The sequence below is a fragment of the Chelonoidis abingdonii genome, chromosome 21, assembly GCF_003597395.2.
Source record: "Chelonoidis abingdonii isolate Lonesome George chromosome 21, CheloAbing_2.0, whole genome shotgun sequence".
NCBI lineage: Eukaryota > Metazoa > Chordata > Testudines > Testudinidae > Chelonoidis > Chelonoidis abingdonii.
In genome coordinates, this window is record NC_133789.1 from 9,995,375 (window position 1) to 10,012,897 (window position 17,523).

Genomic DNA, 17,523 nt, shown 5'->3' on the forward strand with positions numbered 1-17,523 from the left:
GGGACTTGGTCAAGTTTGCACCAGAAATCATGTGGCAGAGGCAGGACTATAAATCGGACAGCAGCTGAGCCTCAGCTGGTGTAAATGGTCACAGCCCCATTGTGAGCGCATGAGCTGAGCTTTAATGACTGTAACCCTTAAATGAAAGCTCTCCTGCCTCCCAGCTGCTAAGTACTATGTTGCCTCTGCTCTCTTATTCCTGAGCTGTCATGCTTCCCTATGCCAGACCAGAGGGGCTCACATTTGGAGGGTTAACATGATGGCCAAGTCAGTGCTCAGGAAGGAAGCTTCCCCTCGGGGTGTTTGGGCAGGACTTTGGACTGGACTGGAGCCCACATCCTCTGCTCAGGCCAGGTGGGCGTGTTGCTGTGACGGCAGAGGTTTAGCCAGTTATGGCTGGACCATCAGTCCTCTCCATTCTTCTAACCGTGTGACTGGAAAATCTGGATCTGGCTTGCACGAGCCACATGGACGTGGCATGCATGGTTGCAGCTCCTCATCGGAATGGAAACGTTGGAGACAGATTGTAGTAAGACAATCACTGACTTGGAGCCAAAGTTCCATTCCATGGACTTATTTATTCCAACCCTCCTACAGGCTTGGAGGAGAGGATCCTGGCCACAGCGGGTAAGGCTGTTCTGAAGTGAGAGCTCAGGTGTCAATGCAAACATCTGGGGGTCCTGGAGGCCAGTAGCTAGTACAGGACCTCCAGAGCATAGGGGAAGCGCATGTACAGCAGCAGGGCAGTCGTAGTGGATTTAGAGCTGCTGAAAGGTGACTGATTCATGAGGTGAGGTCCCTGCTATCCACAGTGCAGGCAGCAGAGAGCTGCCCCACTTTTTCCCTAAATCGGAGCCCCCTCTCTGAATCCACGCAATCCTTGGGTTTCCACCTGATTCTGCCAATGGGACTCCATAGGGTCCTTCAGGCCAAGCTTGCTCAGCGGGTGCCTCAAACAGGGCTGGGGGCTCAGCCTCACCGTGAATAAAAACAGACCACCCCCAAAAGGGAACGGACTTTTCCCCTTTGCCCCCAAAGCAATTGCAGGCCAGTTAGCATGGCTGTGCAGCTGCTGGTATCCACTGCAGCAGGTGGGGAAAGGAGTTCTGAGCACTGTCCATCCCCCTCAGGGTGGGGTTAGCAGCCAGAGAAAGCAGCATGGCCCTGAACCTCACCAGGAAGAAATGAAAGGAACAAGGAGGACTCCAGAGGACACCCAACCAGCTATGGACGGGAGCTGGCAACATTGCTAGAGTCCAGCTGAGGCTTCCTGAGCCAAGCCCTAACTTGAGGGAAGGCAGCACCCTGAGGAGACATTCATCTCACCCATCAATAGACCCCACCTTGCCCATTGCGTTTCCCAGCCAGCAGGGGCATTGGTCCAAGGAACAGGAAGTAACTCTCAGCTCCTTCAGGGCACTCAGCCATGATACAAACTCCCCCGGCACTCTCCTATTAGACTCCTGCCGACACCGCTCTGCTCCTGCTGTGGCGGACGGATTCCCTCAGCTCTTGGCCAGGGAACAAGCAGAAAATCCCTCAGAGTGACTAGGACCGGTGTGCAGTTCCAAGCGGAGGCAGCCGGGCATCCCTCGGCATCTGCTTCTGAGAATGGCTCCACCAGCCACGGCTTCAGGGGCACGGCGGCAGAAGAGAAGAAAAACTTGTCTTGGCTGTTGCCTCAGCTGAGGCCCTTCATCTCTCTCCACACTGCCCTCGGTCGGACTCTCAGAGCAACTTCCATCATCACAGCTCTCACTCATCGCAGGGCGTGTGTGTAGCGCTGACCTGAGAGGGGAGTGAGTGGGGTGGTCACAGTCAGGAGCCTCTCTCTCTGCCCAGGGCGGAGCGAAACAAAGGCAAAGTTCCCCTGGCTCAGGAGAGCTGGGCTGTCCCACAGCTCCGTCAGCGGCTGGGGCGAGAGCTTGTTCTTCTGCGTCCAACTGCTTTAACCCTCATTCTCTGCAGCTGAAGCTCATCACATCATCTGGCCCAGCCACTGGTAGCAGAGGCCTTTTCAGGCTCTGGGAGACAGCAGTTTGTCCCCCAACAAAGGTGTCATCTTCACCCCTTCACTTGGCACTCTGGACCTCCAGGAGAACACCTAGCTGGATTGCGGGTTCTGTCCTCCCAGAACCTCCGTTGTCTAAGGGGGGCGTAGCATAGTCTGTCACCACACACAGCTTGGGTGTAGAGCAGAGCCGACTTCTTCCATCTCCTGCGGCCAAGTGGCTTCAGCCAGGCAGGGCTGGAGTTCCACCTAGGACCCAGTGGCCTCCTACCTGAGGGGGTGGCCACTCTCAGCCGGATGGTAACTCCTGTGGTTCCCAGGGGTTTAGGGTTAATGCTGCTGCTGTCTGGTAACTCTGCTTCCAGCTGGGGGATTTGAGCTTCAGGCTCCCTTCCAGCTGCTGGCATTTTCTCCTCCCCCTGCAGTCGAATTGCTGGTTCTAAGGGCCCAGCATGGCAGGGACAGTCAGACAGGGTCCCCCTTTGTATGTGACTGGGCCTGTTTGGCCCCCCAGTGTGGCTCTCAGGGATCCCCCCTCCCACTGGTTTCTAACAGGATATTCATTCTCCCGCAGCCCTTAAAAGTCGGCCGAGTTCACGCTTCAGCTAGTTTATTAAAAACAGATGGGCTGGCTCAGAGCTGCAGCAAGGAATTCCAGTGCTCTCCAGCCATCAGCATGGGCCAAAGCAGAGATGCCTGCCCTTCCGTCCTGTTCAGAGGGGTGCGGGGGCTGACTAGGCCGGGACTGCCAGAGGGGTGGGACCCTTTCCTCAGAGTCTGTAAACCATCATCTTCTGCCCTGGATCTCAGACACAGGTCTCCCTGCATGACTCAAGCACTAGTTAAATAAACCAGACAGAGCAGCAGTCAGCCAGGTATCCACAGAGGGACAGCAGCCCCTGCTTCTCGCTCCTGGCCGTACCTCCCCTCCATTGAGGCACCTGTCCTCCGACATGGAGGGGCAGAGAGTAGATCTTGACCGAGCTGAGGATGCTGATAAGGCACCAGAGCCCATTCAAACCTGTCTAATAATAACGCTAAATAGTGCTTGAAAAGACAGCATAATCCAGTGGGTAGAGGCTCTGGACTAGAGGCAGGTGACCTGGGCTTTATTCCCAGCTCTGCCACTGTCTGACTTGGTGACCTTGAGCAAGTCACGTCCTCTCTCTGTGCCTCAGTTTCACCTCCCAGGAAACTCTTTGGGGGCAAGGATGGGCTCCCGCTACGGGGAGAGCTTTCCAAAGTGCTCAGCGTTGGCCTAATTGTGCTCTCAGTGAAGCAAATGGGATTTCACCCTTGACTGCAGGGGGAGCAGAGTCAGGCCAATGCTGATTGCACCCCACCCTCTGTGTGTATAGCACCGAGCACAATGGAGCCCCCATCTCAGTTACTGTGTATGTGCACCCAGCACAATAGGGCCCTTGATCTCAATCAGGGGTCTAGGCACTTCTGTACCGTGACTAAGGCGGCGGCTAAGCAGGGTGCTGTGGTTCTGTTCCTCGCTCAGGAACAGCTGCAGGGATAGGCTAGGCCAAAGAGCTTGCAAACTGGTAACAACTTTTGGCCACTGCTACCTTAGCCTGGATTCACCATTTCTGTTTGAACCGGGATTTTACATGAACGTCAGGGCAAGGCAGGTGCCGAGATAGGAGTCTCACTCCAGACTGTGGAGGACAGAGCAGAAGGCCACCAAGTTTCCCCATCTCCCCTCTGAAGCGCTCAGCAATCAGTTCCTGCATTTGCCTTTTTAGTCCCAGGTCGGACAGCCATCTTTACGCTTTACGTCCTCTGTTACAACCAGGGATCTTTCTGCCCGATGATTATCTGAAACGGTCATTATGCTGCAGAGTCGTCAACCCACAGAGATGAACAGGGTCAGCTTACAGCACTAGGTGACTTCATGGTGCCCAATCTCGGGTCCTGCTGACCCACCACCCTGACAGAGAGGCAGGAGGATGGGTATTGGAATGGATGTGAACACCACATCTCGAAGAACAACAGTTACGAGAAAGTGAGTAACTTTTTTCTTCGAGTCCTTGTTCATGTCCATTCCAATCCGATGACTCCCAAGCTGAAGTTATGGAGGCAGGGTTGGAGTTATCCACTGATTGGAGCAATACTCTACCAATGCTGCATCATCTCTGGCCTGCTGGGTAACTGCATGATGCACAGTGAAAGTACGTATGGAGGACCACGTTGCCGCCTTGCATATTTTCTGGATGCGAACTTGCGCCAGGAACGCTGCTAAAGAAGCCTGTGCCATGGTGGAGTGCACCGTGAGCGGAGGAGCAGGTACTCCTGCCTGAGTGTAGTGCTCCCAGGTGCAGGACATGATCCACGACAAAACTCGTTGGGAGGAGACTGGAAGACCTTTCATCCTGTCTGCCACAGCCACAAACAGTTGAACGGACTTTCTGAACAGTTTCATCCTCTCGATGTAGAAGGCTAGCACTCTGCAGACATCCAGTGAGTGAAGCCTCTGCTCCCTGCCGCTTGGGTGCGGCTTAGGATAGAACACTGGAAGGAAGAGGTCTTGGTTGATGTGAAACTGGGAGATAATCTTCGGGAGGAAAGCTGGATGTGGCCTGAGCTGAACTTTTTCCTTACAGAACATGGTGTAAGGAGGTTCTGATGTTAGGGCCTTGAGCTCAGACACCCTCCAGGCCCACATTATCGCTACTAGAAACGCAAGCTTATATGAGAGCGAGCAGGGAGCACGTCGCCAGTGTTTCAAAGTGCGGCCGTGTCAGTCTGAAAGAGGACCAGATTGAGGTCCCAGGCTGGGACCGGCTGTTGGACCTATGAGTATAGCCTGCTGAGACCTTTCAGGAAACGGCTGACCATAGGGATGGCAAAGTCCAACCAGCCCACTACGCCTGGATGGAAGGCAGGGATGGCAGCCCAATGAACCCTTATTGACGACATGGACAGTCCCTGCTGCTTGAGGTGGAGAAGGTAGTCCAGTATAAGTGGTATAGAGGTGAGCATCTGGGATGAATGATGCTGTGCCGACCAGATTGAGAATCTCCTCCCCTTGGCTAGGTAGGTAGCCCTGGTGGAGGTTTCCTACCGCCAAGGACTTGTCTAACCGAGAGACTAATGGGGTTCAGTCACGGAGCTTCCATGCTGTGAGGTGCAACAACTCAAGGTTCGGGTGCTGGAGACGGCCGTGATGCTGAGTCTGGGAGGAGCAGCAAGGTGACTGGGGCTTCCATGGACATTTCCAGGAGAGATGTGTTACCAGTGTTTGCGGGCCTAGGCTGGAGCTATCAATATCACTGAAGCCTCTTCCCTCCGTATGTTGAGGAGCATCTTGTGAACAAGAGGGAAAGGCGGGAACATGTAGAGGAGCTGGCCTCCCCCTGGGAAGAGGAACACATCCGCGATGGAGCCCGGGCTGTGATTCAGGAAGGAGCACAACTGCTGGCACTTCTCGTTGCACCACATGGCGAACAGGTCTACCTGGGGAAAGTCCCACTGTTGGAAGATTGAGTTCACGACGTCCGGGTGTAAGGACCACTCCTCGCCATGGAACAATCTGCTGAGATAGTCCGCCAAATCATTCTGTACCCCGGGAAAGTACGATGCTTGCAGGTGTATTGAATGCTCTATGCAGAAGTCCCACAACACGAGGGCTTCCTGGCACAGGGGAGAGGAGCGTGCACACATTTGTTGATACAGAACATCCCTGTGGTGTTGTCTGTCATGACTGATACACATCTCCCTGGTAGGTGGGCTTGGAAGTCTGGCATGCCAGGCACACCGCTCTCAGCTCTCTGACACCGATGTGGAGAGCGAGTTCTGCCTGAGACAAGAGGCCTCGTGTCTTGAGGTCTCCCAGATGTGCTCCCCAGCCCAAGGTTGATGCGTCTGTCACTAGTAAGAGGGATGGCTGAGGACCAGTGAAGGGGACCCCTGCACACACTACCTGCGAGTCGAACCACCACTGGAGGGAGTTGAGGACCAGGTTAGGTAAAGTCACGACCTCATCCATACTGTACTGAGCCAACCGATACACCGAGGCTGGTCATGACTGGAGTCTGAGCCTGGTGTGTTGCACCACATAGGTACAAGAGGCCATGTGTCCTAGAAGTTTCAGACAACTCCTTGCTGTGGTGATGGGAAACTGCCTGAAACTTCGAAAGATGTTGCCCAGGGCCTGAATCTTCGCTTCCAGGAGGTATGCCCTGGCCTGTGACGAGTCCAGTACTGCCCCTATGAACTCTATCCGCTGAACCAGGGGGACAGTGGATTTCCCCACGTTGAGGAGAAGACGCAGTTCGTCAAACATTGTTCTTATGAAGTTGACTTGTGCCTTCACTTGAGCCCTGGAGTGGCCCTTGATAAGCCAATCGTCGAGGTATGGGAACATCTGTACCGGCTGCCTGCGCAGGAACGCGGCCATGACTGCCATGCACTTGGTGAACACTTGAGGTGCTGCTGACAGGTCGAACGGGAGGGCTGTGAAAGGACAGCGGTTGTTGTTCACAAACCTGAAGTATCTTCTGTGGGACGGAATGATTGCAATATGAAAACACACATCCTTCAAAATTGAGGGCAGCATGCCAGTCCCCTGGATTCCAGGAAGGGATGATGGAGGGCAACAAGACCATGCGGAATTTGAGTTTCTTTATGAACCTCTTGAGCTCCTGCAGGTCTAGAATGGACCTGAGCATCCGTTGGCTTTTGGTATTAGAAAATACAGGGAATAGAAGTCCTTGACCTTCTGCTCCTGAAGAACCTCTTCCACTGCCCCTAGCAATAGGAGCGAGTGCACCTCCGTACAAGGAGTTGCTCGTGGGGCAGGGGGGGGTTCCCTGAACAGGGGTGGAAGGGTGAGAGGGCACAGGATTGGATGGAGTATCCCCTCACTACCATGAAAGCACCCAACTGTCCAATGCGATGCGGGACCACACAGGACAGAAAAGGGATAGTCAGGACAAAAAAGGTAAGGTGGGGTGGGTCCAGTCCTTGTGCTAGTACACCGTCCTCGATCGCCCCTTCAAAATGCCTGTTTCGGGCACAAAGGTGGCTTGGATCGGCCAGAGCCCTGGCCTGAGGATGGGTGTGGCCTCTTCCTGCCGCTCCTATTCCTCCTCTTTGAACTGTCCTGGTGGTTCTGTTTTTGGAAGAACCATGGCGGAGGTTGCAGCCTGAAGTGTTTCTGCTGTGTGGCAGGAGTGTGAAGGGCCAAGTATTTGAGGGTGGCTCTGGAGTCCTTCAGGCTGTGAAGACTTATCCGTCTTTTTGGAAAAAAGAGTCCCACTCTCAGAGGGAAGGTTCTGTATTGTCTGCAAAGGGTCACGTGAATCCTGGGGAAGACCCAGACGGTGCCGTGCCCCTTGGTGCCGGAACTGAAGACACCAATGCCGGGGCTGTAGACGTTGCTGTCGGTGCCGCAGGATGTACTGGAGGTGAGAATGGCACCGTGAGGCGTAGTCAGAGTCCTGAGCTGCCTCAAATGCCTGCGGGGTCAATGGGAGCTGCAATTGCTGACTCCTAGGTTCCAGCGAGCGGGGTGGGCCCGGACTCAACTGCCCCGCTAGGGCAGGAGTCGATACAACCCTTACAGGTGACAAGATGCTGTGGCCCAACTGGGGTGTCTCAGTCGTTGCCTCTTTAGACTTGGCCGGGGAGAATGATCCCTCCCTGGCTTCTTTTTCTTCTGAGGCACCGGCGATTGAGACCAGAGCCTTCCTGCCAAGTGGACTAGGGAGGGGCCATGAAATTGCCAAGAGTCTCGGGAAGAGTCCTTTCTTAGCACTGGGTCCCAGGATGATGGCGCCAGGGCGCTCTGCACCAAGGAGGTGGTGCTAGGCATGGGATTCTCCCAATCCTAGGTCTGAGTAGGGGGCGCAGAGCTGCCTCCATGATCGAAACTTTGAGCTGCTGCTCTCTCTCTTTCAAAATTCTGGGGCAAAACATGCTGCAGAATCTGCAACTGTCCTTTCAGTGACCCTCATCACCTAGGCAACTTAAACATGTAGTATGTGGGTCACTTTTTGAACCCCGGGGACTGTGGCATACCACGGCTCCTGGAAGTCGGAAGGGTGGGGAGACCCCCAACACACTAACTATAAAACTACTGCTACTGACTACAGAAGAACTATAAACAGATGAAACGGACAGAGGTGCTTGCTAAGTAAGAGCAATGGGACGTTCCACCTAACTGTCACTGGTGGTAAGAAGGAATTGAGAGAGTAACCAGTTGGCAGGGCTCTATATTGAGCACCACAAAGACATGACTCCAAGGGGTACCCACACCGACCTGATGGATGCTGCTATGGGAAAAATCTTCCGACTGCCATGTGCACGCACACACCTGATTGGAATGGACATGAACAAGCACTCAAAGAACTCCTCACAGGTAGAGCAAGGAATGGAAGTAGAGAAAGGTTTGAAGATGAGTTTGTCAGTAAGCAAGATAGAGAAGACTTCCAGTTATTGACCATGTAGTGGAGAAGGAGCAAGGATGTCTGAAATAATCAAGGAAGTGAGTGCTAAGGTAGCTGGAGCAGCATAGGTCCACTTCAACTGATTCGATATGCCACTGAGCTGCGTGTTACTTACCAAGACCATTAACAGAAATGGATGGGTTTCTTCTCCCCCCTGCAAACACATTTGGTACCTGGTTGTGAGAAAGCTCCATCCTAAACACTGATTCTGTCCAGGGCTGATGGGAACATTAGCTGCTTCCTTTCCAAGATGCCCCTTTTCTGGGTGTTCTCCTTTTAAGGAAAGGCTCATGGTGTTTGCTTTGCTGCTCACCCCTGTTCAGTGTAATTGCGGCAGTAACTTGACCTTTCTGTACTCTGCTCTGTGATTCCATGAACAGCTTGTTACCCCGCTAACTGCCGGCCTGAACCAGAGCTCTCTGCACCTCCTAGGCAAGCATAGAAGCAGATTTGATTCACGGAAAATTGGTTTCAAAGAAAAAAAATCAAACATTCCCCTTTTGTATAAAATGGCATCACTGCATTGTATTGACACAGCTGGCCCAGGCGTGCACATATACCAGCATGGGGGTCAGGCACTGGCTTGGACGGAGGAGAGCTGGGTTCATTTTCCTGTCTCTTCCACTGACTAAGACCCTTGGGCAGGTCACTTCAGCTGGGAATTTTTTTTCCAAGGAGCCTAATGGAGTTAATGAATAGGGATCATACTGATCTCTGTACAGTGCTTTGAGATCTACTGCTGAGAAGCACGGTATCAGAGTCTGGGCTCATTCTGTGCCTCCATTTCCCACCTTTAAAATGAGGATTATGCATCCCCTCTCCTTCCCTCGGTTTTGTTTCTTTCCAATGTAATCTCTTCCTATGCTTGTCCAGTGTTTACTGCAATGGGATCCTGATCATGGGTCAGCTGTAGGTGCTGCCATAATAAAAATAATAAGCAACAGCGAACTTGAGGTATCTCAGAGTGCGTGTGAATATGCTCTTTTGCACCACACCCCCGCTGGAGTGTAATCTAAAACAGGGGCAGGGATAGGACGTAACCTTCTCTTATTACATGACATGTGGTGCCTATTCAGCTTATGAGACAAATCAATTAAGAGCCCAGACCCCTAACTTAGTGAACACCCTCTCTGGTTTTAAGCATAATGCATGAACCTGTTGTACAGATATATGCACTACAGAAGTCCATATGAATGGATCTGATACGGATACTGTCCCACTGCCAGAACAGCATCTCTGGGCCAATCAGCTTTGAAAATGCAGTTATGGGTCAGCAAACTGAAGACGTGGGGACAGCATAAAACTGACTGACCTTGCGTAACAGGAACTGCCGTTCTGTGTGCAATGCTCAATTGGAAACCTGCTTCAGCTTGCAGTGAAGGAGACAGAATATAGGCTGGGTTCACTGCAGAGTGAATGAATCCTCCTCTGTATCACGTTCTCATTTGAAGAAATCAGCTTCTTTCTGGTGGGTGGGTGGCACCAAGGCCTCATGAAGCAGAGCTGGGAAGGTGAGTTGGGACACTGCGACAGCTTGTTCAGAAATGTACTTAGACGTCTGTAGTTGCCTAGGTGTTGTGTTTTTGGTTTTCCATTGTTTTTTTTTGTTTTTTGTTTTTGTTTTTGTTTTTTTAAGGTGGACAAGCCCAGCACTAACCAATCCAAAAGGCAGAGTTCTTCAGGGTCCTTATTGGAACAAGTGACGACCAGAGAGAGCATGTCAAGCCACCACCACTCTTGTCCCTCAAGCTGCAAAGTAATTCTCACCCCATTTTTGGTGAGAATTTTCATCAACGGACATAAGGTGATGGTGGTGGGGTTTCAGTCTGTCGTACTGGCTTAGCAATGCAGCAGTTGCAGTTAGAGGTATAAAATGGTTTGGGAGAAGACAGGCTCTGACATTTTATTCTGGTGTTCCAGATCCCAAGGATCAGGGCTGTGTAAATCAGGAATACCAATAAACAGGCAAAGCTCACAAGTGACTCAGTTCGGTATTGGCAATTATGGCTGGCTCCTTCGCGCTGGTGTGAATGTAATCCAGCTAGCACTGAGAACATAATCCCTTCCCCCACCCCCCTGAACATATCAATACAACCCCTAAATGACCAGGGCAGAAAAAAGTCCAAGCTAGCACTGACCAACAGCAAGATCGAAAAAGTCAAGCATTTTGGTTTCTTAAAACTTATTTTAATATCCATGTCTCATCTGTTGGGTAGATCCAAAACAGTCCGGCCTGGTTTAAGTTACAAATTCTTCAGACACCTTTTTCCTTTTTAAGTAAACGAACACATGTGGCAATAAGGGCCTGTTACTTGAAGTGAAACCCATATTAACAACAAAATGTGTGGCAGCTAGAATTCTACCAGGGTTCTTTACTGGATACAGCAGGTAGCACCGGAAAAGGCTAATGTTGCCCCATTTGGGTGTCACACAGCAGGAATAAATGCATCCGACACAAAACTAATCACACCCACAGAGATAGCGCACACTCTATGTCCAAGAAACAACCAGACTGGGATACAAAGAACCCTTTTAGAATTCTCCCCTCTACGGATGGGGGCAAATAACCAACGTCAGCAGACAGGATGAGATGTCAGATCTGACTTCCCTGATGGAGGCTGAACATGATGTCCAAGTGCTGCTTACCAAATAGCGTATTTCTAAGAGAACAGCAGGAATGGAAAGGGCTAAGACTGTGGCTGAGGATTTAAAGCTGTAGTTTTATTTAAAAACAAGAGTTTCAACACCACCTTAATGCAGCTGCAGATGAATGCATCAGACTGAAGCCCAAAAATCATTGAAGCTGCAGCAGAATTCTGTACTTCCCCAGGCTATCGGTGTAATTGCAACAGGCTACTTCGTATTTCAACCAACAACTCGTTGGCTGCTGAATGGGCTAACTCTGCCATTTGTGGAGGATGGCTTACAATAAAGGCAAACAAGTGGCAGTTCTTGCAGAATCCACACTACGGAGAACACAGATAGCCACAAGAACTCCATTCAGGTACCGAACGCCAAAGAGAACAAATGCACTATGATAGTGTGAGAAGGAATCCAGAAGGCGCTGTGCAGAGAGAGAGAGAACAATCCACAACAAACAAGGGAACTTTTGTGCATGAGTAAGGTTACACCACGCACATTTTTTTTTTTTTTTTTTTTTTTTTTTACACAACACCCTAAAGTTGTGGTAACACACTGCTCAGTTCCTCCTCCCAATACAGATCTTTTTATTGGATGCTGCATCTTTAAATATTTCTGGCAAAAAACTCTTGCCACATATGTTAGGAACATTCCAACCTGGCTGCCACATGTCCAAGCACTGTACTTTTTTGATTTTCAGTCTTTCCTGGGGGGGGCCAGGGTGGAGACAACAAGCTCCCATCGCACAGCTGGACACCTCTGCCCCAATGTGGAGGTCACCTCAAACAGACTACAAAAATAATCAGGAAGCCCATTCAGTTTAGAACATGCCTCCCCAGGGGTTTTTATCTGTTTGAGGCATCAACATCAGAGAGCTAAAAATCAGTGAGTTTAAAAGAAAAATGGTAAGAAAGGGAGAAAGCGGTTTCCATAGTAAATCACCTAACTGAGGAGAGCTTACGAGTCTTCAACTTTAGATTTTAATAAGTTTAACAACAAAATGTACAATACTGCGTGAGCCCAGAAAAGTCACGTCAGAAAGACTGAGCTTTGCTTCTGAACTCCCTCCCATTTGCTGCCGGTCTTGACTAGTCAACAGATACTGTACTCACAGGATTGGAGAGCATCATGTGAACAGCCCAATATTTATTTTAAAAGCCCAGCGCTTCAAATAAATTAAAAAGGGACAACTGTCAAGCGTGTTAGCGGTGAAGCAGCCGCAAGAAAAGCCAACAAGGCTCCAAACAGCACGCTAATCTGATGGCAAGAGATTGACAGAGGCCTCTTTTCCCCCTACTTGTGAATCTCCCCCGCCCTCCTCGCAAGAAGGGGAATCACAAGGAAGAGGCCATGTCAAGGAAATGAAAAGCTGCACCGTCAGTGGAGTTAACATTGCCACGTACCTGCTAATACGGGTTTCACTTTATGACCAGAAAATGTTTCTTCCAAAAAAATTGTTACTTTTTCTTTAAAAAATTGAAATTAATCGGGGTAAAACACTAACTCTAATGCCATGAACAGGCAGGATTAACCTTTTTCCCCTCCAAAGGGCAAAGAGTCATACCATCCCCAGCTGAACCTTGGTGCTTCTAGCTTTTTCAGGAGATGTTACCTAAACTTTATGAAAAGAAAAGAACAATGTTTAAATATCAACACTGGACTAGCCCAGTCTTTTTTTTCCCAAAGTCCACATTCTTCCTCTGAAGCACACATTGCATCATGGATTCCCCAAGTCTGCGTGTTCAGAAGTTCACAGTACATGGAACCATATTTTTCCCCCCCTCGCTCAGAGCAGCCATCCTCTGTGGTCATTTACTGAATAAACCTCAAGCTTCTCCTATCCACGTGGCTTTGCCTAAGATGCTGAAGGTTTCCTTGATGAGAATTGATGTTGTCATGCTCTATGGATGGAAAAAAAAGCAAGAGAAAAAAAGCACCTGGTACAGGTTTCTTGAGACCCTTGCGGATTCCTCTATTCCAAAGCTGTTTCTGAAAGTCTGTGTCGGTTTCTCGAGCAGTTTTTGGCCTATTATTCTGTCTCTCAGTTTGAAGAGCTGTTATTGGATGATCCAGAGGTTGATGCAATTGCAGCCCCGGCTGGGCTGCTCGTGGATACAGATTTGCGGATGTGAGGCAGCAAGTATGGGTCACAGGCTAACTGCTGAACATCTATCCGGTCCTCCTTTCGGTAGGCCAGGCACCGTCTGATAAATGCCTGTGAACGCCCAAAAGGCAAACAAATGTTAGGAGATTAAAGGAGTTAGGGGGAGTTTTATTTATAATAGTTCTTGGTGAATTGTGCCAGACTAGTAACTCTGGGAACTGAAATTCTTTACTAAGTGACGACATGGACAGTGATGACCCCTTCCTTCTCCCAAATTGTGCTTCATGCCTAGCCTTGGGGCAGGGAGGAACCATATGTGGGGTGACAGGAGTTCAGTGTATGGTGCCAATTGCTGGCTAGTTTTGCTATGCAAGCACTAGAGACAGAATTAACACAATGCCATCAGCAGCAGTTTGGTTGGATTCTGGAGAAGGTCTGAGGTTTCCCAGGAAGATGAAGGGTGCAGAACTTTTGTGGACGCAGGGTTCTGTTTTGAATAATTACTTGAGTCCTGCAGGGGATTTGCTGTAATGTGTGTTAATACAAAGCTGTAGATGGCCACTTCAAATTAAACTCAAATGATGCTTTACAGTGAGAATTCCATCTCCTGGGTGGGTGACTTCTGAGCACAGAGCACCAGGATGGTTCCTTGGCCGGGAGGAAGCAAGCCTGCCTCTCACCAAAACCCGAACAGTTCAGAACACACACACACCCAGAATCCAGAGTCCCACTTTGAATTGAGGTCTCCCAGTGCAACATACTAGGAGTAACCTATTTGTGTAACAAGCTTGTTCTTTCCTCTCGATGTTAGCCGAGTTTCAGTCACTCCTTGATGAATGCACATTAAACAAATAGGATCACTGCTCAGTGGTGATGAGGGAAGCACAAGACTCTCTGCTGGGTGCCTCTCCCTGCTGCCACATTTCAAACCTGAGATCAATCCATGTGTTGACAGTGACATCAATGATCACTGACCTCTACTGTTCAATTTCAATCCGCTGACCAGTGCGCCATGGACAATTTAGGCACACTCTATCCCACGCATGTGCAAATCTCTCGCGGGCCAGGAGTCTGCTCTAACAAGGACAGACAAATCTTCCATTTGTAAGAGTCTCTTATCCCAAAGCATCCTGAACCACTGAACAAGTTATGCACCGATGAAATTCAGGCATCCCTGGGGTAGGAGGGCTGCTACCAGGCAGACAACCGCTGCACAGTGCAGAGAATAAGGGGAATTTGGGCCAATGACACTGAGCAATTCACTCCAAGAAAATGCCTTGAGGGTGTTCAGTGTCTATGGGTGAGACCTGAGATTATAAAAAGGACACCAGCTGCAAGCTCAATTCATTGTGAAAAGCTGAGTGGCTCTTGTGGTTCCAGGGAAGGCACTTATTTCTGAGTAAAGGCTCAATCCATGAATCTCACAATGGTCTAACTACTGTGTTAAGTAACCAGAATGAGTTTTTTAAAACCCCCAGACCATTCAGCATGTCAGGCAGTGACACACAGACCTGCTGCAGAGAGATTTTACCTTTGCTTCTGGTGTGACTACTGGCTTTGGAGGGAACTGCACCTCAGTAGCTTTAAGGATTGTGTTCTCCTGCAGAATGTCTTGTTGTGACTGGTTGTGGCCAAACGGCTACAAAACAAGAGGGACAATTATTAAAGTTGACAATGTGTCTTCTGAAGCCTCTGACCATGCTGTTTTGTGGTGGGAATTCAGATGGAATGTGGTAAAGTAATGCTCCGGGGGGGCGGGGCAGGGCTGCGCACTCCGGTGGATCAAAGCAAGTTCAATATAACCTGGTTTCACCTATAACGTGGTAAGATTTTTTGGCTCCCGATGACAGCATTATATCGAGGTAAAGGTGTACACTGGAATATAAATATTATTCTTACATTGCAGCGTGTAGTATACAGAGCAGTATAAACAAGTCATGGTATGAAATTTTAGTTTGTACTGACTTCACTTGTGCTTTTATATAGCCTGCTGTAAAACCAGGCAAATATCTAGATGATCTGATGAACCTCCTGGAAGACCTCTGCATACCCCCAGGGGTAGGCGTTCCCCAGGATGAGAACTACAGACTTAAGACACGTCCATCAAACTGTGCATATGGGATGTTTAGTTACCAACAGCTTATCAAAGCCAGTGGAATGACAGGAAGTCTATAGCATGCCCTTGTTGCCAAGAAGGCTAATGGCATTTTGGGCTGTATAAGTAGGGGTGTTGCCAGCAGATTGAGGGACGTGATCATTCTCCTCTATTTGACATTGGTGAGGCCTCATCTGGAGTACTGTGTCCAGTTTTGAGCCCCATGCTACAAGAAGGATGTGGAAAAATTGGAAAGAGTCCGCCGAAGGCCACAAAAATGATTAGGGGCTGGAGCACACCACTTATGAGGAGGGAACTGGATTGTTTAGTCTGCAGAAGAGAAGAGTGAGGGGGGATTTGATAGCTGCTTTCAACTACCTGAAAGGGGGTTCCAAAGAGGATGGATCTAGACTATTCTCAGTGGTACCTGATGACAGAACAAGGAGTAATGTCTCAAGTTTTAGTTGGGGAGGTCTAGGTTGGTATTAGGAAAAAACTTTTTCACTAGGAAGGTGGTGAAGCACTGGAATGGTTACCTAGGAGGTGGTGGAATCTCCTTCCTTAGAGGTTTTAAGATCAGACTTGACAAAGCCCTGGCTGGGATGATTTGGTTGGGGGATTGTCCTGCTTTCAGCAGGGGGATGGACTAGATGACCTCCTGAGGTCCTCTCCAACCCTGATATTCTATGATTCTAAGTGTTCTCATTGGTTAGGTTAGTCTCCTTTCCTGGGCTACCTTAAAACATTCAGGCTCTTTATCATTAAGACAATCATTTTCTACCCCCAGTCTTCCAACTCTTCCCTTCCAAAGGCATCAAACTTACAGCACAAGTTTCTCTGCCCTGTGTTTCCACACTGCTACAGTTGTTACTCCTCAGGTAGGTTGCCTGCTTAATATGTGGAAACACACCAAGTGTCCCTCACTGCACATTGACAAATCCCCAAAGGTTTGACCTCAGACACTAGACGTCATGCTTGGCCAATATATGCAAGCAATGGAAAGGGATGTTCTGCAGGAGGAGTTTAGCTTCCTTCCTTACCTTTCTGCCATAAAGACACTGGTAGAAGATGACACCCACTGACCAGACATCAACTTTATTTGAAATCTTTGGAGGTTCTTTTCCAACTACAAAACATTCAGGTGGCAAATACCTGATTGGAAGGGAGAAAGGATCATTAGTAGCACATCCAGATTTGTTTAGTCACTTTGTTTCAACAGGAGAGGCAGGATGGCCCAGTGGTTAGGGCACTAGCCTGGGACTCAGGAGATCGGAGTTCAGTTCCCCACTCTGCCACAGAATTCCTGTGCAACTTTGGGCAAGTCACTTACAGGCTTTCACTTCCCTGCAATAGGGACCTTACAGACAAAGGTCTTGTAAGTGGAGTTCTTGGATTTCTACACCCTCCCTTTTATCTCAAGCTTTTCTCCACTACTACAGACGACATCCTGGCCTGATGAACTCCTGGCGTAGCTGGCAAGAACAGAGTTTAGTGACAGCCTGATAGCTTGTCTAGAGAAGGGAAATTTGCACCAGTGGAACACAACTGATGTAGCCATGCCAGCACAACCCTCTAACGTAGGTACACAGTGTGAACTCTGCTGTATACCAGTAGGGTGCACCTGCAGCAGGGTTTGCACCAGTGCTGCTAACATACACCCAGTATAGAAGGGGCCTGAGAATGAATTCCTGATTCACTGACAAGTGAACCCTGAGGCTGCACCTGAACCTGCTACATAATGTGCTGCCATCTGAACCACTGTTTCAAATCACTGAGCTCTCAGGTGATTGCAGTTACAGAAACATGTGAACAGAACTGGCTGGCCCCAGACACAGCACAGGCAGGGAGACTGGCAGCTTCCCCACAGTTTTGCCAATGCACCTCCTCTTGATTAGCTCTACAGAACTGGCTGCCAATCATGCCCTACGGTGTGATGCACAGGGCGCCCACTGGGGACCAGGAACAGATCAAGCTAATAACTTTTCACTTGTGACCGGCTTCTTTACCCCACAGCCATTTTGGTTTCAAGAGGAAGGCAGGCGCTGTGTCATGTGGTGGGATTTAACACCTCAGCTATGCGTTTGTGCACATCCAGTCCACATAGATTCCCAGCACAGGGATGCAGAAAAAGCATAAATACCCAAAATCATCACCACATTGTGCATCCTTTGTGCAAAGTCTCTGTTGCAGTGAATGCTTCCCCCTCACCAGGGCAGAG

At 49.6% G+C, this 17,523-nt stretch overlaps 1 protein-coding gene across 3 annotated transcripts in view; it reads right to left on the reverse strand.

Annotated features, from left to right (window-relative positions):
- Nucleotides 1-10,631: 10,631 nt before the first annotated feature.
- TLK2 (tousled like kinase 2) overlaps nucleotides 10,632-17,523 on the reverse strand; it is a 54,994-nt gene continuing 48,102 nt past the window's right edge. For all 3 annotated transcript variants that reach the window (XM_032805471.2, XM_032805474.2, XM_032805473.2), the window contains 3 exons: nucleotides 16,346-16,457; nucleotides 14,742-14,849; nucleotides 10,632-13,321 (listed from right to left, as the gene is read on the reverse strand). In XM_032805471.2, coding sequence (XP_032661362.1) covers nucleotides 13,148-13,321; nucleotides 14,742-14,849; nucleotides 16,346-16,457 — 394 coding nt within the window. In that variant the 3' untranslated portion in view covers nucleotides 10,632-13,147. The remainder of the gene's footprint in view (nucleotides 13,322-14,741; nucleotides 14,850-16,345; nucleotides 16,458-17,523) is intronic.